At 39.7% G+C, this 22,058-nt stretch overlaps 1 protein-coding gene across 5 annotated transcripts in view; it reads left to right on the forward strand.

Moving 5' to 3' along the window:
- Window positions 1-22,058, forward strand: part of LOC117062879 (ribose-5-phosphate isomerase) — a 56,224-nt gene that overhangs the window by 8,052 nt on the left and 26,114 nt on the right. For 3 of the 5 annotated variants that reach the window (XM_033176758.1, XM_033176757.1, XM_033176759.1), the window contains exon 3: window positions 381-436. The exons of the other annotated variants lie outside the window; for them this stretch is intronic. In XM_033176758.1, the coding sequence (XP_033032649.1) occupies window positions 381-436 (56 nt within the window). The remainder of the gene's footprint in view (window positions 1-380; window positions 437-22,058) is intronic. 5 annotated transcript variants of the gene reach the window in all.

A 22,058-nucleotide genomic window follows, 5' to 3' on the forward strand; every position in this document is an offset into this window, starting at 1 on the left:
TACCAAATTACATTACCTCTCTGAACCTCAGTTGCCTTATCTGCAAAATGGGGAAAATAATTTAACCTTTTGGGTTGTTAGAATTAAGAGTTCATATATACAAAGTCCTTAGAATGTTGTCAGGCACGTAACAATAGCAAACACTGACTCTGCTTTCTGTGGTCAGTGCTTACCTCTCCAGGCTTTCTTGTGTCGCTGTCTTCTGGTGTGTGAAGTATAGTCACCAGCTTTCTCCCACCAAGGAGGGGGATGCAGGGTGAAAGGCAGCTATCCCTGGGAAATAGATCTTCCCTTGTCTGTTGGATTTGAGCAAACACATATGACAAGAAAAATAAAGTAAGGAGAGTGAAAAACTGCCAATGTGGCTTTTGTTTCCACAGCTGAAAGGGTGAAGCAAGAGAATCTGAACCTCGTCTGTATTCCCACTTCCTTCCAGGTATGTCCTGCTTTCCATCTGCATCGTGACAGCTTCTGCTGTATCTTCTGGTTCCCCGAGGTTGTGGACACATGGCCTTGTCTTGTACCTCAAGGTTGTTCTAGGTCAGAGAGTCCAGGAATAGGAGAGTTTATTGATCAAGTATTCCTTCTTGGAATTGTAGTTTTAGGTGCATTTGTTTATTTACTCGGAGAATGTTTCAGTGCATGTTGAGTTTAGGTACTATGGAGTATGCAGGGATGGCCAGGTAGTCCCTCTCCTCAAGGAATATTATTCCTGTTTATAGGTGAAAATCAGGCTAGGCCAGGTGTGGTGGCTCATGCCTGTAATCCCAAGTACTTTGGGAGGCCAAGGTAGGCAGATCCCTTGAGCCCAGGAGTTCAAGACCAGCCTGGGCAATATGGTGAAAGCCTGCCTCTACAAAAAATACAAAAATTATCTGGGTGTGGTGGCTTGTACCTGTAGTTCCAACTAGGTGGGAGGCTGAGGCGGGAGGATCTCCCTTGAGCCCAGGGAGGTCCAGGCTGCAGTGAGGTGTGATTGTGCCAGTGCACTCCAGCCTTGGCGACAGAGTGAAACCCTGTCTCAAGAAGAAAAAAAAGAATCAGGCTAAAAGGAATTAAGCAATGTGTCAGTAATACAAGTACATCATAAATTAGTAGGAGCTGATGGAGGAAAGCAGTGGAGCCAGTTAAATATAGGGAGAGATAAGGAAAGAGCAGGTTTTGGGAAGTAGAAGGGAAGACAGTTGCTCAGATGGAGCCAACTCTTATCCCTCATCTGGCCATTGCAGGGAGGAGTATGTGTATAATCTCGCGTTGGATTTGTCAAGGTGATACTATGCACTGGGGTAGGAGGTGAGATTTATGAGTGACTGATGCTTCCGGGACTTTATGGACTTAGGCTTGGGCAGCTGGGTTTCTTAGGAAACCCTCCCAATCCTAGAGGCACAGAATGCTGGCAGCCTGCAGCCAGCTTTGGTGAAAGGAGAGAGGTTAAGGTTCCTTCTAAACCAGACTGGCCTCAGCTTAATGGTAGGGAGCAAGGCAGAGATTCCAGGTAGACAGGTTAGGGAGTTGGATAGTGCATACTGTTGGAGCTTCCTTGATGTTAAATCTCTTGGAGACCTTAAACAAGGTGAATGGCCACCCAGGGGACTGAAGGCAATACCTTAAGTGTTTTATATTGCTTTTTTTTTTTTTTTTTTTAATTCTGCTGTCTTGAGGAGACACTTTTAAAGCCTCAGTGGCTTGTGGTGGATTTTTTTAGTCTTTTGGAAAGCTAATTATCTAATTTTTCCAACTGACTTGATCATCAAGTACTTTTATTTCTTAGTTAATAAATTACATTGGTGTTTATTTTTAAAGTTATATATGCACGTGCATGGAAGAAAAAAATAATTCAAGTCTTTTTATTTAAAAGAGATAAAAGCACACTCCCCTCACCTTCCCTGAGATGACCACTACCTAGAAAGCACACTCTTCTCACCTCCCTACCTCTCACCTCCACTATTTCTTGCTCTTTACATGGACATACTTTTAGCTCTTTTAGGTGATTGGATATTTGCTCCAGTATTTTGAAACTACATGCTTTTCTTGATCTTTTTAAATTTTTCTCAACTAGGTTGACCCAAAAGGTTAAAATAACAGCTACTATGGATTTTAGTCAAAGTTAATTTTATTCTGAGCCAAGTTTGAGGACTATAGACCAGGGACACAGACTCAGAGCAAACTGGGAGCATGTCTCTTTCTGTTGTAATTCAGTAGGTCAGAATTAGAGGAAAGAGTATGTTGGATAAAACAGACAATAGAAGACCACCCTTACATACATTCTGTGGCCGTAGTTCAAATTGATGAGCTAACATAATTTTGGCTGGAGTTTTATTCTTTTGGTAACATTTTTGCAGTATTTATAGTATTTGTAACATAGGAATATTAGAAAGACATTTTCCTGTCTTCTGAGCCCTCCAAACTGTTCCAACCTCTGCCTGTTACCCAGTTGCAAAGTCACTTCCATATTTTCAGGTATCTTCTCAGCAGTACCCCACTCTGCTGGTACCAATTTATTCGTCCATTTTCACAATGCTGATAAATACATACATGAGACTGGGCAATTTACGAAAGAAAGAGGTTCAATTGGACTTTTCATGTGACTGAGGAAGCCTCACAATCATGGTGGAAGGCAGGGAGGGGCAAGTCCCATTCTACATGGATGGCAGCAGGTAGAGAGAGAATGAGGAAGATCCAAGAGCAGAAACCCCTGATAAAACCATCAGATCTCATGAGACTTGCTACCACGAGAGCAGTATGGAGGAAACAGCCCTCATGATTTAATTATCTCCCACCAGGTCCCTCCCACAACACATGGGAATTATGGGAGTGTAATTTGAGATGAGATTTGGGTGGGGACACAGAGCCAAACCATGTCACCTGTATACCATATATTATTTTGAGCAGGGTATAGAAATTAAGGGTCATCTCTCTCACCACTCCTGTTCAACATAGTATTGGAAGCTCTGGCCAGGGCCATCAGACAAGAGAAAGAAAGGGTATTCACATAGGAAGAGAGGAAGTCAAACTGTCTCTGTTTGTAGATGACATGATTCTGTATCTAGAAAACCCCATCGTCTCAGCCAAAAAGCTCCTTAAGCTGATGAGCAACTTTAGCAAAGTGTCAGGATACAAAATCAGTGTGCAAAAATCATAAGCATTCCTGTACACCAACAATAGACAAATAGCCAAATCATGAATGAACTCTCATTCACAGTTGCTATAAAGAGAATAAAATACCTAGGAATACAGCTAACAAGGGAAGTGAAGACCTCTTCAAGGAGGACTACAAACCACTGCTCAAGGAAATGAAGGGACACAAGTGGGAAAACATTGCATGCTCATGGATAGGAAGAATCAGTATCATGAAAATGGCCATACTGCCCAAAGTAATTTATAAATTCAATGCTATTTCCCATTAAACTACCATTGACATTCTTCACAAAATTAGAAAAAACTACTCTAAAATTCATATGGAACCAAAAAAGAACCTGTATAGCCAAGACAATTCTAACCAAAAAGAACAAAGCTGGAGGCGTCATGCTACTGGACTTCAAACTATAGTAATCAGATCAATAACCGAAACAGCATGGTACTGGTACAACAGACATATAGACCAATGGAACAGAATAGAGATCTCAGAAATAAGACTGCACATCTACAACCATCTGATCTTTGGCAAACCTGACAAAAGCAATGGGGAACAAATTCCCTATTTCATAAATGGTGCCAGGAGAACTGGCTAACCATATGCAGAAATTGAAACTGTACCTTTTCCTTACACCTTATATGAAAATTAACTCAAGATGAATTAAAGACTTAAATATAAAACCCTAGAAAATGAAAAACACTATAAAAACCCTAGAAGAAAATACCATTCAGGACATAGGCACTGGCAAACATTTCATGACAACATCAAAAGCAGTTGCAACAAAAGCCAATATTGACAAATGGGATCTAATTAAACTAAAGAGCTTGTGCACAGCAAAAGAAACTATCATCAGAGTGAACAGACAGCCTACAGAATGGGAGAAGATTTTTGCAATCTATTCATCTGACAAAGTTCTAATATCTGGACTCTACAAGGAACTTAAACAAATTTATAAGAAAAAAACTGAACAATCCCATTAAAAAATGGGCAAAGGACATGAACAGACACTTCTCAAAAGAATACATTTATGTGGCCAGCAAACATGAAAAAAAGCTCAACATCACTAATCATTAGAGACATGCAAATCAAAAGCACAATGAGATACCATCTCATGCTGGTCAGAATGGCGATTATTAATAAGTCAAGAAATGACAGATGCTGATGAGGCTGTGGAGGCGGGAATGCTTTTATGTTGTTGGTGGGAATGTAAATTAGTTCAACCATTGTGGAAGATGGTGTGGCGATTCCTCAGAGACCTAGAGCCAGAAATATCATTTGAATCAGCAATCCCATTACTGAGTATATACCCAAAAGAATATAAATCATTCTGTTCTAAAGATACATGCACATGTATGTTCATTGCAGTACTATTCATAATATCAAAGACATAGAATCAACCCAAATGCTGCCAATGATAGACTGGATAAAGAAAATATGGTACATATACACCATAGAATACTATGTAGCCATAAAAAGGAACGAGATCATGTCCTCTGCAGGGACATGGGTAGAGCTGGAAGCCAGTATCCTCAGCAAACTAGCATAGGAACAGAAAACCAAACACCACATGTTCTCACTTGTAAGTTGGAGCTGAACAGTGAGAACACATGGACGCAGGGAGGGGAACAACACATACTGGGGCCTGTGTGGGGAGTGCAGCAGGAGGGAGAGCATCAGGATAAATAGCGAATGCATGCAGGGCTTAATACCTAGGTTATGGATTGATAGATGCAGCAGACCACCATGGCACACATTTACCTATGGAAAAAACCTGCACATCCTGCACATGTATCCTGGAACTTTAAATTAAATTTAAAAATAAAGAAATTAAGGGTCATATTTATATGATTTCAGGATTCCAAACATTTTGGGGACAGCACAAACTTCCTGAATTTGTTTACAGTGTAGAACTGAAACTGGACTCTTAAGTACTATTATTTAATATGGCCTATCAGCTCCCCATTGGGAAAATATGAGTATTATTTTTTAAAAATCTCTATTCCTACTAACACTATGTTATATGTCTATTATCCATGCAGGGTGCTAGTGCTGTAAGAGTACAGTGAATTAAGCTACATACCCTTGGTAGTAATTTTCCAGGAAGAAGAGGGTTCATAATGTTTGTGCATAAATGTATACCTTGTGTTTCTGCATCCAAAATGGTAGGGCACATTTTAGAGGCCACTTCAGTTTCCATTTGGATTAGCATGGTCAGTAAACCTTGTTGAGTTTGGACGCATGCTGTTTTCCATCACTGGGTTTTGGCATGGCCCCTTGTTAGTTGAGTAGTTGATTTACCTACTTAACAATAGTGTCATTATCTTTTTGTGTAGCTTCCCAACCCATACCTTCCTTCTGAAAGAATATTTCTTTTAATCTATTTAGACTGGTAAGTATTGACTTTTCTTGTGGGTTTTTTTTTTTTTTTTGTCGTTGTTAAATACATTTTTAGCTTGTCCTAATATCTCAAGTCCTGCCTTTATTGCACGTAAGGTTCTTTTTGCCTTAGTTGGCTAGTGCTGTTTTATCCACTAAACATGTTGTTGCCATTGAGCATTTATAATGGAAATGCAACGTGAGTACCAGTTACAAACCCAATAATGTTGGGTGCTCCAAGTTAAAGTGAGAGGAGCAGTAGTTACCCCTAGATATAGTTTAGTTTGAGTATACTGTAAGACTTCTCACATTCTCCCTGCTAACATTCCCAAGTATCCTCTGGTGGTACCCTTGTCCACCAAGTAGCTCTTACTATTTGATTTCCAGCTTCATTAGAATGTTGTATAGACCAGTCACAAAAACAAGGTCCCTGACTCCTAGGACAAGAGATACTATGGCAAGGCACATAAACTGCAGCTAAATGTCTTCCGTCGTATCCAGGAGTTTGTATAGTAAGTGATCATCTGTATTCACAGTAACATAGTGATCTATTTGTAAAGTGTTAAAAATTGCCAGACCAGCCATGGAATTGGGAAGAACTTCCTGGATATCTTTCCCTAAATGGGGGCCTCTTCATAGTTTATTACGCCTGAAAACTGGTGCCATGGGCCATGGGAACATTGGACTGATTCTAAGAAGTTGATGTCAGGGTTCCAGTATCTTCTTGATATTGAAAAAATGTCCTACTTTCATGTCAGTTAAACAATTTCCCAGTAAGAGGAATGGGAATCAAACAAATGAGGGGGTGTTAGTAGAAACTCAGTCATCATGCAGGAAAATACAAAAACAAAAGGTATATGCAGAAGAAATTCATTGTGAGTTGAGGCCTGGCCTGGTAATTTGGGCAATGTTATCTAGTCAGGTCTTGTCTGCTTCCAATCCTCAGAGGTGTCAGGAATCTTAGAGATCTTTAGTTGGAGATCTCCAGTGGACTTATAAGTTCATGTAGTTGTTGGAGCTTTCTTTAAATGAGAAATGTGGATCCAGGAGTCAGCCTTCAAGTTTTGCTGCACAGCAATTAGTTAACAATACCTGATAGAGTCCTTTCCAGTGAGGTTCAAGTGAGTCTTTTAGTTGATGTCATTTCCAGTAAAAAAAGGTCCTTTGGCTAGACATGATGGTATGTAAGGTCTTTGTCTTCCAGGAGTACACTGTAAAAAGAATCTTTTATTAATTTCTTTTGGAGAAGGAAGTTTAGTTAAGCCTTGACAATAACTGAGTATAGCACCTTTCAATAAAGCTGGTTCATATAAATTATTATCCTGTTTCATAGGTTGACTTGTAATTATCTCGTAATTGATGTTATCCAAGAGAAGTTGCTCTTGAGTTAAGCAAAATCAATGGAAGAGCCTTTGGCCCAGTATGGAAAGCTTTTGTTAATTTTGCCAGCTGGATGTTTATTATTCCATTTATTTGTTCCACCAATCTAGAAGACTAAGGATGGTATACTGAATGAAAATGTTGGAAAATGGGCCAGATTTTACAAACTGAGTGGACTATCTTTCTAGTAAAATGAGTTCTTCTCTCGCTATGTAATTTGGAAGGAATTCCCCAAGAGGGAATTATCTGCTTCAACGATATTTTCCTCCCGTGTGTACCATGACTTCTGCAAGGAAATGGTTCAACTCAGTGAGAGAACATACAAATCATAACCAGGACCTATTTATAATCATGGGCTGGAGGTAATTGGATAAAATCCACTTGCCAGATATCAAAAGGTCTGGTGGGCAAAGGAAAATGCCCTTGATATCCATGAAGAGGCTGTCCTGGATTATGTTTAGGACAAACTGCACATTTAGCATAAGACTTATGAGTGATTGTGGGTGACTGTTTCCAGGATTACTGTTTTTTCTTAGGCAGTCATTTTCTGAGGTCCCTAGTGAGTGAGCTGACAGAAATGTTGTAATACAGGAAATTGAAATAAATTCCAAAGACAAAACAAGTCTGTTGTTGAGTCCATACTATAATTTGCAAGTGGGGGAAAGGTGTGTCTCCTTTGTTGGCCATATGTGCTTTTCCTTCTCTGAACCCTTTTCTTGAGCCACTTGGAGTTCCTTTTCAGTGGAGCTCATTAAAAAAAAAAAATAACCACCTGTATAGTTTCATCTGATATTAGTGTTAGAACAGCCTTTGGCTGCTGCATCAACAAAATACTTTTTCTCGGAAGGGCTGAATTTGGAGTGTCCAAGAATCTTAATGATAGCTTCTTTTTTTTTTTTTTCTGGGAATTTCTTAGTAGGGGGCTCTAAGTTCTGCCTCGTCCTGGGGGTCTAAACTACTGAAGGGTCTCCCTTTGGGTCAGGATTTTCTCTAAAAGGTGCTATCAAAACTTCTGTGGGTGGAGGAGGGAATAAGGAACATCTGATCTGGGCAAAGTAGTTCTTTTTTTTTTGAGACAGGGTTTTGCTCTGTCACCCAGGCTGGAGTATAATGGCATGATCATAGCTCACTGCAGTCTTGGCCTCCTGAGCTCAAGCGATCCTCCTGCCTCAGCCTCCTGAGTGACTGGAACTACAGGCACATGCCACCATGCCCAGCTTTTAAAAATTTTTTTGTAGAGACGATGTCTCACTATGTTGTGCAGGCTGGTCTCGAACTCCTGGGCTCAAGTGATCCACCCACCTCAGCCTCCCAAAGTGCTGAGATTACAGGTGTGAGCCACTGTGCCCCGCCAAGGCAGTTCTGAAAGCAAAGAATAAGAGGGCTGAAGGAGCAGGTGGAGGGGAGGAGGTGAGACAGTGGGAACGTGAGACAGTTTTCTCAGTCAAGGAATAGTTTCAGGCCGGGCGCGGCGGCTCAAGCCTGTAATCCCAGCACTTTGGGAGGCCGAGACGGGCGGATCACGAGGTCAGGAGATCGAGACCATCCTGGCTAACACCGTGAAACCCCGTCTCTACTAAAAAATACAAAAAACTAGCCGGGCGACGTGGCGGGCGCCTGTAGTCCCAGCTACTCGGGAGGCTGAGGCAGGAGAATGGCGTAAACCCGGGAGGCGGAGCTTGCAGTGAGCTGAGATCCGGCCACTGCACTCCAGCCTGGGCGACAGAGCGAGACTCCGTCTCAAAAAAAAAAAAAAAAAGGAATAGTTTCCAAGATCTTGCGGTTCACCTCCTGTATGGAAGCAATTTTATCATTACTTCTTTTAGAAGCATTTAAAAACCATTGTAGTAACTATCCCATTCTTTGTGTTTAATTTTTAAGCACAACTTTCCAGTTGTGCACGTAAATAATTCAATTTGGGGGTCTTGAATGAGCCCCATTTTGGCCAAGTTAAGCTAATTTAATTTTCAGTGATGTTGGTCAATGAGTCAAAAAATTTATAAGATGCGGTGCCATAATTTTTAGTCACAAGCCTAGCTGGTATCTTGGAACATGGTAACTCTCCCTCAGTAGCTTCAACTTCAGATGTCTTGTTTTAAATGTCTCTCCTCCCTTCTCTCTTGTCTGCACCAGATTAGGAACGTGTTCAGGGTAAAAAATGTGTTGCTTATGAGCTTCACTCCTCAGGCTCTTACCCCTGTGTTGGTCTGCTCTCTTAATGTGTTTCAGGAGAAACTCGCCTGCTGTGGCAGTGAGGTGCCCTGAATGCTAGGTGACCAGCCTATTATGAGAGTTCCCTGGAAGAGCTATTACAAATTAAGTGTTTTTCTGTTGATTGTGAAGCCCTTTGGAACCACTGCATGTCATGAGGAATCTCCTCTGACCCTTCCACGGGATTGTTTGTCACCTAAAAATACCTGAGATTCGGGCTGGTGGGTGCAAGTATCCTTTATATTCGGAGCAATTTTATCTCTATTGCTCTTATATAGAATGTAAAGGATTGGTGCAAACAAAGGAGCTTTTGAAAAGAAAAACACTCAGCTAGTCAAAGACACCACCGCAAGGTGGTCAAGCAATAGCTTGGTTTGATACGTTTTAGGGAAACATAAGACATCAATCAGTATGTGTAACATGTGCTTTGGTTCAGTCTGGAAAGGTGGGGCAACTTGAAGCTCGAGGGCAGAGTTGGGGTTTCCAGGTCATAGCTGCATTCAAAGATTTTCTGACTGGCAATTGGTTGAAATAATTAGTATCTAAAGACCTGGAATCAATAGAAGGGAATGTTTGGGTGAAGATAGTGGGTTCTTTCTTATGCAGATGAAGCTTTTAGGTAGCAGGTGTCAGAATAGATTGTAAATGTTTCGTATCAGACTTAAAAAGTGCCAGACTCTTAATTAATTCTCCCCTGCGTCAAGGAAAAGACCTGGAAAGGGAAGGGAATTCTTTACAGAATGTAGATTTTTTTCCCCTGCAGGAGACAGCTTTACTGGGCTATTTCAAAATATGTCAAAGAAATATATTTTAGGGTAAAATACAGTTTCTTTCAGGACCTGCTGTCATGTGATTCTATACTAGAATCAGATTGGAATTTGGTGTCTTATTGCTACAAATAGTTTGTTTTGTTCATCTTAAGATCTGTTTTAGCTGGGAGTGGTGAGGTGTGAGGATTGTTTGAGCTCAGTTTTAGACCACCCTGGGCAACCTAGTGAGACCCTATTTCTAAAAAAATATTAAGAATAAAAATCTGTTTTAATGTTAATGGTTGTCAGTTGTGCCTGAATTCCAAAGGGAAGATGGTATAATGAGGCATATCTGACTCCCCTTTCCCATCATGATCTGAACTTGATTTTCAGGTTTTCTTTGGAACTCCCCTGACTCAGAGTAAGGGTCCATCAAGTCGGTTGGGAGGCGTAGAATTTTGTTTTTGGTTTACAATGTATATAGGGTAAAAAGTTACCCAGTGTGCAGGTGTCTCAGGATCTGGAGAGAAATGATTGATTCTCTCCTGCATTTATGCTTCATCTGATAGGCAAGAAGATTACGGTCAGCGAATGTTAGTGAAATGTTTGACAAATTCCAGCCTTGCAAGTGAGAGTTCATCTTTAATTTATAGGCCTGGTTTCTTTTACCTGTGTGTTCAACCTGCAGCCATCTTGAGCTGCTTTTAAAATTCTTTCAGATTTTCTTTTTCTGACAACTTTAGGTAATTGTAATTCTGAATGGATAAATGGAAGATGAACATTTGCTTATTCTTTACCTTGCTCTCACAGTTCATCCTCCCTCTCCTCTCCTAATTGTCCCAGTATAGTTACATTTTAGTTAGATTTTACTTGTTTTTTTACAGAATTGTAACTGCAGGAACCACACAGTGTTTTATGTATGATTACTTTTCCTTGCCTGCCCAATATTTTATTTTCCCCAAAGTGGTGAAATCTGTTTTATCCAGCACAGTGGGCATCCCACTCCATCAATTTCATCTGCTTTGTGAAGGCTTTCTGTGTCGTCCAGGATGGTCAACTGCAAGCTGCTCTACTTGGCTGCACTCTTGGGGTCTCCCTTCACAGTCAGGAGATTTCCTTCTCTTTTGTCTTGTTTTGGATTGCCCTTGCTGCTGCTGCTGCTGCTACTGCTGCTGCTTTTTTTTTTTTTTTGAGACGGAGTCTCACTCTGTCGTCAGGCTGAAGTGCAGTGGTGCAATTTCGGCTCACTGCAACCTCCACCTCCCAGGTTTCAAGTGATTCTCTGCCTCAGGCTCCCAAGTAGCTGGGACTACAAGTGCCCGCCACCACGCCCAGCTAATATTTTATTTTTAGTAGAGACGGGGTTTCACCATGTTGGCCAGGATAGTCTCGATCTCCTGACCTCATGATCCACCCGCCTCGGCCTCCCAAAGTGCTGGGATTACAGGCGTGAGCCACCGTGCCCAGCCCTTCTTCTTCTTTCTTCTTCCTTCTTCTTCCCCCTTCTTCCTTCTTCTTCTTCCTCCTTCTTCCTTCTTCTTCCTCCTTCTCCCTTCTTCTTCTTTCTTGTTCTTTCTTCTTCTTTCTTCTTTGTTCTTTCTTTTTTTTAAGATGGTGTCTTGCTCTTGTCACTCAGGCTGGAGTGCAATGGTGTGATCTCAGCTCACTGCAACCTCCGCCTCCCGGGTTCAAGCGATTCTCCTGCCTTAGCCTCCTGAGTAGCTGGGAGTACAGGTGCCCGCCACAATGCCCAGCTGATTTTTTTGTATTTTTAGTAGAGATGAGGTTTCACTATGTTGGCCATGACATTTTGGATGTCTGAATATATATATATATATATTTTTTTTTTTTTTTTTTCCAAGCTACGAGTAGGACTTTTTTTTTTTTTTTTTTTTCCGAGACAGTGTCTTCTCACTGTCACCCATGCTGGAGTGCAGTGGTGCAATCTCGGTTCACTGCAGCCTTGACCCCTTGGCCTCTGGCCATCCTCCCACCTCAGCCTCCTGAGTAGCTGGAATACAAATGTGTGCCTCCACACTGGCTAAGAAAATATCTTTATGCGACTTTTCCTCAGTCAATCATTTGACTCTGTAGAACACTATGTTAAATACTTTCTTAGGAATTTTGTAGGCATTTCTCTGTTGTCTTCTGGTTTTTAATTTGCTGTTGAGGAGGTAGATACACTTCTGATTTGTGATCCTTTGTGTGAAATCTGTTTTTAATTCTCAGAGAACTCATGTAACCTTTTGTTATCATGTTTTTCTCCAGCATTCTGAAAACACCATGTTGTGTGTCTTGGTGTGGATCTGTTTTTGTCCAGTGTGCTGGGCACTTGCTGGGACAGCTCATCATCTCTGCAGTTTTGGGAATATTTTCCCTATTATTTATTTCATTTTTCTTCCCTCTGTTTTTTTCTGGTTCATCTTTCTGGGACCTTCTTGTGACTTTGGTGTTTATGGACAGTCTTATTTTGTCCCTTTGCTTCACTTTTAGCTTTGTCTTTTTCTGACACTTTTACTGAGCTTTCTTTGTTCTCATGTGTTCAGTTTTTAACTGCTTTTTTGTGTTTTCTGAAAATTTTTCTTAGTAGGATCTTGTTTTTGTTTTATGGTTCATTTTTTTTTTCTTCAATTTCTTCTTTGAGGATGTTAATGATTTTTGTTTAAGGGACTTCTTCTTGTGAAAGTTTCCTCAGTTGTTTTTTCCAGTTCATAGGAGGTACACTTCACAGTAAAATTGACTCCTTTTAAATATAATTTTTAGTTTTGACAAGCACAGTCATTCATGTAACAACCAACACAATGAAAATATTGTTGGATTGTTTGGTCTTTTGTTCCCTATCTGCTCATTTCTTGTTTTTGTTTTGGTTTTTTTGGTTTTTTGTTTTTTTGTTTTTTTAGACGGAGTCTCATTCTGACGTCCAGGATGGAGTACAGTGGTGCGATCTGGGCTCACTGCAACCCCCACCTTCTGGATTCAAGTGATTCTCTTGTCTCAGCCTCCAAGTAGATGGGAATACAGGCACCTGCCACCATACCTGGCTAATTTTTTTGAATTTTTAGTAGAGACAGGGTTTCACCATGTTGGCCAGGCTGGTCCCAAACTCCTGGCCTCAACTGATCTGCCCGCCTTGGCCTCCCAAAGTGCTGGGATTACAAGTGTGAGCCACTGTACCTGGCCCCTGTCTGCTCCTTTGAAGAGTACTGGGCTACCTGATTGTCAGCCAGCTCTCAGGATGAGGATTGTCTGTCAGGTCATTACCTTGGGGAACTCCTGATGTCAGATCATTTGTCTTTCCTCTGGCTGGTCAGATGTCCTAGAGAAGGCTGCCCCATTTCTTTCTGGGAGGGGTATGCATGGCTACCTATGGCCTGGGAGTCAAGTGGGTAAAGAGGACTAGAAGATGTCTGTCAGTATTCTGGAAGTAAACTTGCTTTTAATTCTCTTATTTTCAATATAATACCTGTGGTAGATGAGAGAAAGTGCCTACAACATTTTGCAGCATCTCCTGAACCTAGGCATGAACATATGATGTGTTTGTCAGCCACCAAGTTCTGGTATAGCTGCTGTGCAGCAGTAGCTCACCAGTAGGGTACCCTTGACCACCCAGTCCTAAGACCAACGTTTGACCTTCTCTAGAGAATCAGCATGCTGTTTTGGGAGTACAGAGGGAGGACTAGAGGTATAACAAGTTTTTTTTTTTTTTTTTGAGACGGAGTCTCGCTCTGTCGCCCAGGCTGGAGTGCAGTGGCCGGATCTCAGCTCACTGCAAGCTCCGCCTCCCGGGTTCCCGCCATTCTCCTGCCTCAGCCTCCCGAATAGCTGGCGCTACAGGCGCCCGCCACGTCGCCCGGCTAGTTTTGTGTATTTTTTAGTAGAGATGGGGTTTCACCGTGTTAGCCAGGATGGTCTCGATCTCCTGACCTCGTGATCCGCCCGTCTCGGCCTCCCAAAGTGCTGGGATTACAGGTGTGAGCCACTGTACCTGGCCCGTCTGCTCCTTTGAAGAGTGCTGGGCTACCTGATTGTCAGCCAGCTCTCAAGATGAGGATTGTCTGTCAGGTCATTACCTTGGGGAACTCCTGATGTCAGATCATTTGTCTTTCCTCTGGCTGGTCAGATGTCCTAGAGAAGGCTGCCCCATTTCTTTCTGGGAGGGGTATGCATGGCTACCCATGGCCTGGGAGTCAAGTAGGTAAAGAGGACTAGAAGATGTCTGTCAGTATTCTGGAAGTAAACTTGCTTTTAATTCTCTTGTTTTCAATATAATACCTGTGGTAGATGAGAGAAAGTGCCTACAACATTTTGCAGCATCTCCTGAACCTAGGCATGAACATGTGATGTGTTTGTCAGCCACCAAGTTCTGGGATAGCTGCTGTGCAGCAGTAGCTCACCAATAGGGTACCCTTGTCCTCAAATGTGCTTGACCACCCAGTCCTAAGACCAACGTTTGACCTTCTCTAGAGAATCAGCATGCTGTTTTGGGAGTACAGAGGGAGGACTAGAGGTATAACAAGTTTTAAATTAGCCTTTCAACCAGTCTTCTCTTTTTTTTTACTCCTACTGTAACCACAATAGGTTCGTCACTTAATGCACACAGCAGATCAATACACAGAGATACTGGGTTGTAGCAGAGAAAGATTTAACCATAGGGCCACCAATCAAGGAGACAAGAGGAATCCTCAAATCCATCTCCCTGAGTAGTTGGGGGCTGGGGATTTTAAGGGTTTTGGAATAGGTTGAAGTGTGGAGATGATTGGAAAGAGTGCAGGTTGAAGTCAAGGGACAGGAGATGAAGAAACAGTATTCTCATGCTGATTTTGTTCCTCTTAGGGAGGAAGAGGAGCTTCAAACTGGTTGATGTCAACTATTCAGCTGGAATTCAGGATCTGAAAAAATCATAAGCAGTTCTTAAAAGCCTTATGATTCTAATTAATGTCAGAGATCCCATCTATAAGAACACTGGGGGATGCAATTAATTCTTAAAAGCCCATGACTCTAATGTCAGAAATTCTATCTATAGGAACAGTGAAGATACAAGTGATCAGTATGTAGAGCTACATGACTTTTGGTTACAAGGAAGTGGGCCAAAGTGCAGCCTGATTAATGCTTAATTATAACTGTATTTCTGTTCAGAATTCATGTTAACTCTGTGAGGTTGGCTTCACATCCTGAAGTTGAAAATATCACTGCTTCCTGAAACTTTTGGGAGGTTCTGTGGTATTTTAGTTACTTCTTAGCTTTCTTTAGTACTAGCCTAGGTTTTTTGTTTCTTATTCATGCATTTACCATTGTCCATCAGTGTTCCTTCCAGCTTTTAAAATTTGTTGCTGTTTTCTCCTCTTTGGTGAGGTTTATGCCTTTAAGAAAAAAATCCTTTATTGTAGTTTCAGAGAGGTTTTGAGAAGGAGCTGTGAAAGAAAAATAAATCTCGGGCCCCCAAATCACTAAGCCAAGGGAAAAGTCAGGCTGGGAACTATGTCAGGCAAACCTGCCTCCTGTTTTCTTTCTAAATAAGATAACTACAAAGTTAAAAAGGTACATACCTCCCTCAAAATTTGCCTACAAGGAGATTCCTTGTGGACAAAAGACAGAACTCAAAGTCATCCCTCTGAGACTCACCTGAGACAAATCCGTATCTGATTGCTTCCTCTACCCTATTGTTTATGTAAAAATGCAGATATTGAGCTACACTAAATTGTGTATTCAGTGGATAGCGGCTGGAGAACTCGAAAGAATGCAGTCTTGGCCGGGCGCAGTGTCTCAAGCCTGTAATCCCAGCACTTTGGGAGGCCGAGACGGGCGGATCACGAGGTCAGGAGATTGAGACCATCCTGGCTAACACTGTGAAACCCCGTCTCTACTAAAAAATACAAAAAACTAGCCGGGCGAGGTGGCAGGCGCCTGTAGTCCCAGCTACTCGGGAGGCTGAGGCAGGAGAATGGCGTGAACCCGGGAGGTGGAGCTTGCAGTGAGCTGAGATCCGGCCACTGCACTCCAGCCCCGGTGACAGAGTGAGACTCCGTCTCAAAAAAAAAAAAAAAAGAATGCAGTCTTTTGTCTGTTATCTACCTGTGACCCGGAAGACCCCTTCACCACCTCAAGTTGTCCTGCCTTATCAGACTGAACCTAGGTACATCTGATATATATTGATTGATGTCTCATGTCTCCCTAAAATGTATAAAAGCAAGCTGTACCCTGACCACCTTGAGGTACATGTCAGGACCTCCTGAATTTCAGTTTTTGAAATAATTTTTCTCTAGTTTCCCATTTTTACTAAAGACAAATCATGGTAGGACTGATTTGCATTATTTTACTTGGCCTTATTATTTGTATACAGTGCAGCAAGAATGATAATTACTTTTTTTACATAGGCTTTTAAATTGGCTTTAATGGAACGTTGTTCCATAGAAGGAATCTCAGGTAAGACTCAGGACACAGGCACATCCTTAACCTTGGCAAAATAAACTTTCTAAATTGATTGCGACCTGTCTCAGATACCTTTTGGTTTACAGAGCTGAGCTAAATGCAGGTGTTCAAACTGCCATCTTTACCTGGAAGTTTGATCCTGTGTTTTTAAGACAATACTCCTCACCTAACTGTGTTTTATGGTGACAATTGATAACAGTGTATCCAGACTGGAAAGTGCTGGCCCATTCCAGTTAATTGGGTGGAGGAGTCATTGAGAATTCACAGGGCCTTTTAAAATTCACTTGTTCAGGTTACTTTTTGTCCCACTCAAACATAAACTTATTTTTGTGTTAAGTTTAGCCAGATACAGTCTCCGGAAATGGTTGAAAGGAAGTCAGAATGTTTTGTGGGGGCCAAGAGAAAACTTCCCCTTTGCCCTCTGAAGATTCACTGAAAATTACTGACAAAAGGCATACAAATGTGTTTGATCATTGTTTTAATGTGGCACAAGTGCCTTCAGCATGAAGATCCAAAGATCAGAGGAAACTCTTCATTTTTGTGCTTAGGTTCATCAAAGTATGGACAGCCGTGTAGAGATACGATTGGACAAAAAGGATATGATTTAATGCTAGTAGATACCAGCTGAGTTGAGAAACCCAGCAAGACCCTCCGTTTAGATCCTTCCCAATCTCTGCAGCACTCCTTCCTTCTTGGTATGGGGCAGGACCGTCTTTGGAATGGGGGTCTTATGACCTACAGTCATACAAAAATAGGTGAGATAATTTCTTTATGTCCAGTTTTGGCATAGAAAGATGAGGGAGGGAGGAGGTTAGAGTAATATTGTTAAATTTTGTGAACCCCCAAAATATGAGCTAAGTCTCAGATAATTTAGAAAGTTTATATTGCCAAAGTTTAGGACATATGTCTGTGACACACTTCCGGAGGTCCTGATGACATCTGCCCAAGGTGGTCAGAGCACAGTTTGGTTTTATACATTTTAGGGAGACATGAGCCATCAGTCAACATATGCAAGATGATCATTGGTTTGGTCTGGAAAGGCGGGACAACTCGAAGCAAAGGCGGGAAGACTTGAAGTAGGGAGGGAGCTTCCAGGTCATAGGTAGGTAAGAGACAAATGGTTGCATTCTTTTGAGTTTCTGATTAGCCTTTCCAAAAGAGGCAATCACATATGCATTTATCTCAGTGAGCAGAAGGGTGACTGAATAGAATGAGAGGCAGGTTTGCCCTAAGCAGTTCCCAGCTTGAGTGACTTTGGGGCCCCAGATTTATTTTCCTTTCACATTTCCCCACTTTCTTTTAAAAAATCTTTTGGAGAAAGCATTTTAGAAGAAAATGAGTCTCTGGTTTCAGGTTTCTTCTGATCTCTCTTGGCTGGGATTATTTATTCCTAGACAGGTAGGTCCTGAGTTTTTAGGAAAGTTCATTTTTAGCAGGTCGTGAAGTCTCATGTCCTGTGAAGAGAAAATAGGGGGGGAAGGGAGAAAAGCAACAACAAAAAAAAGAACAATCCTGGAAAACTGATGTAGGCCACATTGCTCTAAAGTCCATACATTAGTAGACAGGTATGAAAGTGGCCTATGTATGTAAATAGGTTGCTGTTATTTTCTTCTAAAGTTTAAGTTGTCTAGCTTCAATTTGCAGGGCTTTGTGAAAGCACAGCTCAGTTTTCAGTGACTCCAAATTTGGAACAGTAGGGAAAAAAGAAGGGGGAAAAAAAAAGCCTGAAGACATTATTTTGTAGGGTTGTAGCCAAGAAAAATTAGAATTTGGTTCAAGTTGTAGAAAATAGTAAAATTGAAAAAACGTAGGCAAGACTGGAATGTAACAACAGGTGTGCTGTAGTTTTTGAAACAATTTTTCTCTAGTTTCCCATTTTTACTAAAGACAAATCATGGTAGGACTGATTTGCATTATTTTACTTGGCCTTATTATTTGTATACAGTGCAGCAAGAATGATAATTACTTTTTTTACATAGGCTTTTAAATTGGCTTTAATGGAACGTTGTTCCATAGAAGGAATCTCAGGTAAGACTCGTTTTATTGAGCCGAGCCCATCCATTGTGAATTTGTACCATCAAATACCTATGAGCTGGATGAATTCCTTTCCTTTTGAGGTTCCAAGATAAACTTGGGCCTCCTGGGCCTGTCAGAAAGTGACATTCTTTACTTACCACAGGTCAGGAACCCTGTACTGGGACTGTGTAGACAAAGGTATAAGGTCAGTTTTTCCAAGGGCCTTTTATTGGCTCCGTAAGTCAGTTTGATTTCTTTATGGAAGACACACCATTCAAGTTAAAGTGTTGGTAAAATAACCAGTTTATTTAATTGTGCCCCATTACGAATACAGATTCTTATTGCACTTATGCAAATAACTGTATTGTCATAAGGTAAGAGTAGTCACAAATACTCCCCAAATTTTGTAGAAATCAGGTAGAGAAAAACAGGTATGCCCCAAATTTGGTTCATAACAGTATACTTTACTAAATTGTTAAAAGCTATAAATAGCTTAAAAGAAGTTTTTTTGACTCTGAAAAATACAAGAAAGGATCAGCAACGTCTTAAGCAAAACGTTAAAAAGATTACTTCAGACTTCTATTAGTTTAGTCCATGCAGTTAATTCCTGTTCTGCTTGATATTCATGAATATTTCAGCTCTCTGAGTCCAGAAAGTTTTTTCTTTATTCTGATGTTACAATCTCCAAAGTTATGAGAAACTTGTATTCAAGAGCACCTGTTAGAGTTTTGTAGCTCATTATAAAGCCACCTTCTAAAGAGGACTAAACAAGACAACAGTTGTCATAGATGACAAAAAGTTTTAGGGCAGCCATAGTCAAAGACACAATTGAGAAGGAAATTTGTTACCTCTGTGGCACATAGTAATTTAACATAACAATTGTAATTATTACTGATAACATACATTAAGTCATATCAGAATTGTAGGCGTTTCCCATAATTTTGGAACACATACTAATAACATTTATACAAATACAGCCCAGAGAAAAGCACACACTATTTCATAAATGACAATGCTTCCTGTATAATTTTTCTACCAAATAAGCCAAATTATGTCATTGGATTTTAGGGAACCTGGTATCTTAAAGATTTAATTAGGTCAGAAAAAGACATAATTTATCATTTGATTTTGGAAATATTGTCAAATATCAAAGGTTTAAAACACTTGATACCACAAAAGAGGATCACAGGTCATTGTAAAATAAGTCCTTCATTTAACCAAAGTCATAACCTAAGGATTTAAAAAAAAAAAAAAGAAAAAGTCAAAAACCTTTATTTTTTGAGATAGGAAACTTAATTTTCCAAACAATAAGCCCTAATAAAAACATGAAGCTAATTAAATTTGTTTTCCAAAATTTATAAACAATTTATAACATTTTAATCTTGAACATAAGATATAACTTCTATAAGCCTTTTATAAACTTTATAACCTTTATTAAGGAGTCGGTTAATGCCTCAAGATAACCTTGCTAATCTGACACAGGTGCCCATATGCTGGTCTTGCATCAGTGTGCTTTTGACATTAATGATTTATTTATAGTGAAACTGAACTTATTTTATCTCTCAAAATTGGCCCCGACAATCTCACACACCCACCTCTTCCATGATAGTCCCTTGGCCTTGAGGAGTTGAATAACTTTAATTTCTGGCCTGTGTCTCAGTAATGCAGTTTATTTTGATTGACATCTTATATGAGATCTGATGATGAGGCTTTAATTGCTGTCGGTATTTAAGATTTCACAAGACTTGGTATCCTTTTCAGACTCAGGAATCAAAGCCCTATAACTTAATGTTACAAGAACTTTAAAAGCACATACAAAAAGATACATGGATGTAATAACCTTAATTAAAAAAAATTTAGTCTCAGTTTTTTTCCTAAGCAAACCAAAACTTAATGCCATAGAAATTATTTCCATAAAATGTAAAATCTGTTAGGCCAGTTACAGAATATTATGTTGGAAGAAAACATTTCCTTTAGACCTTTAAGAGATTGTTGTTAGCATCAGGCCACAACAAATAGAACTTCAGGGAAAAAAACTTATATGAGCTGAAAATAAGTTGGAGAGCATTACTTTGCTCCTTTTAAAAGGGGAGAGAAAACTGAAAATGGTGAGATGCAATAAATGTCAAACTTCTAAAACAAAATTTAAAAATTTTTAATTATTTTAAAATACATTATTAAATATATTTTAAATATATATTATTTAAACATATAGAAATATATTTAATAGTTATGAGATACCATCTCACACTGGTTAGAATGGCCATCATTAAAAAGTCAGGAAACAACAGATGCTAGAGAGGATGTGGAGAAATAGGAATACTTTTACATTGTTGGTGGGAGTGTAAATTAGTTCAACCATTGTGGAAGACAGTGTGGCAATTCCTCAAGGATCTAGAACCAGAAATACCATTTCACCCAGCAATCCCATTACTGGGAATATACCGCAAGGATTATAAATCATTGTACTATAAAGACACATGCACATGTATGTTTATTGCAGCACTATTCACAGTAGCAAAGACTTGGAACCAACCCAAATGCCCATCAATGATAGACTGGATGAAGAAAATGTGGCACGTATACACCATGGAATACTATGCAGCCATAAAAAAGGATGAGTTCATGTCTTTTGCACGCACATGGATGAAGCTGGAAAACATCATTCTTAGCAAACTAACACAAGAACAGAAAACCAAACACTGCTTGTTCTCACTCGTAAGTGGGAGTTGAACAATGAAAACACATGGACACAGGGAGGGGAACATCACACACTGGAGCCTGTCAGCGGTTGAGGGGCTAGGAGAGGAATAGCATTAGGAGAAATACCCGATGTAGATGATGGGTGCAGCAAACCACCATGCCATGTATATACCTATGTAACAAACCTGCCTGTTCTGCACATGTATTCCAGAGCTTTAAGTATAATAAGAAAAACATTTAATAATTATACTTTAATATACATAAATATATTAATTATATTAATGTAATATATTTTATAAATATATTAATATAATTGTATTTTAATATAATTAGTATAACTAATACATAATACAACATATTAGTATATTTTATTAGTATATTTTATTACTATAATTAATATATGTTAATATATAATAGATTTTTTAATATCTATTTTATATATATATACAAACACACACGCACATGTATGTTTATTGCAGCGCTGTTCACAATAGCAAAGACTTGGAACCAGCCCAAATACCCATCGGTGATAGACTGGATAAAGGAAATGCGGCGCATATACACCATGGAATGCAACCATAAGAAAGGATGAGTTCATATAATACATATTATATAATTATAATTATGTATTGAAACATGATTATTAATAACATTAAATGTATCTTTACATGTATTTATTTTAAAACATAATAAAAATCTCTAATTATTAAAAGTAAATCCCTTAAAAAATCAATCCCTTACTGTTCTAATAAATTCTTTAGTATATAAATGGCTTTTTAAAATAGCAAACCCAATCTCCAGAAAGACCATTATCATTTCCCTTTAATTATAGATAGCTTGATCATATAAAATTTTTTTTTAATCCTTTTATCGTGCCTTAGACTCCTCATGACATGCTTGGACTTTCTGGTTTGCCCTGAACATACCTCTTTCTTAAACAACCAGTCATTTTATTCTAGGTCCAAATTAACCATACAAGATTTTTTCTCATATAAAATTATTTATCTTTAAGCTTTTTCACCAAAAAAAAACCCTTTATTTCTATAGCTTTCTTTACA

This window comes from Trachypithecus francoisi, unplaced genomic scaffold (genome assembly GCF_009764315.1).
Source record: "Trachypithecus francoisi isolate TF-2019V2 unplaced genomic scaffold, Tfra_2.0 Lachesis_group17, whole genome shotgun sequence".
Classification (NCBI taxonomy): Eukaryota; Metazoa; Chordata; class Mammalia; order Primates; family Cercopithecidae; genus Trachypithecus; species Trachypithecus francoisi.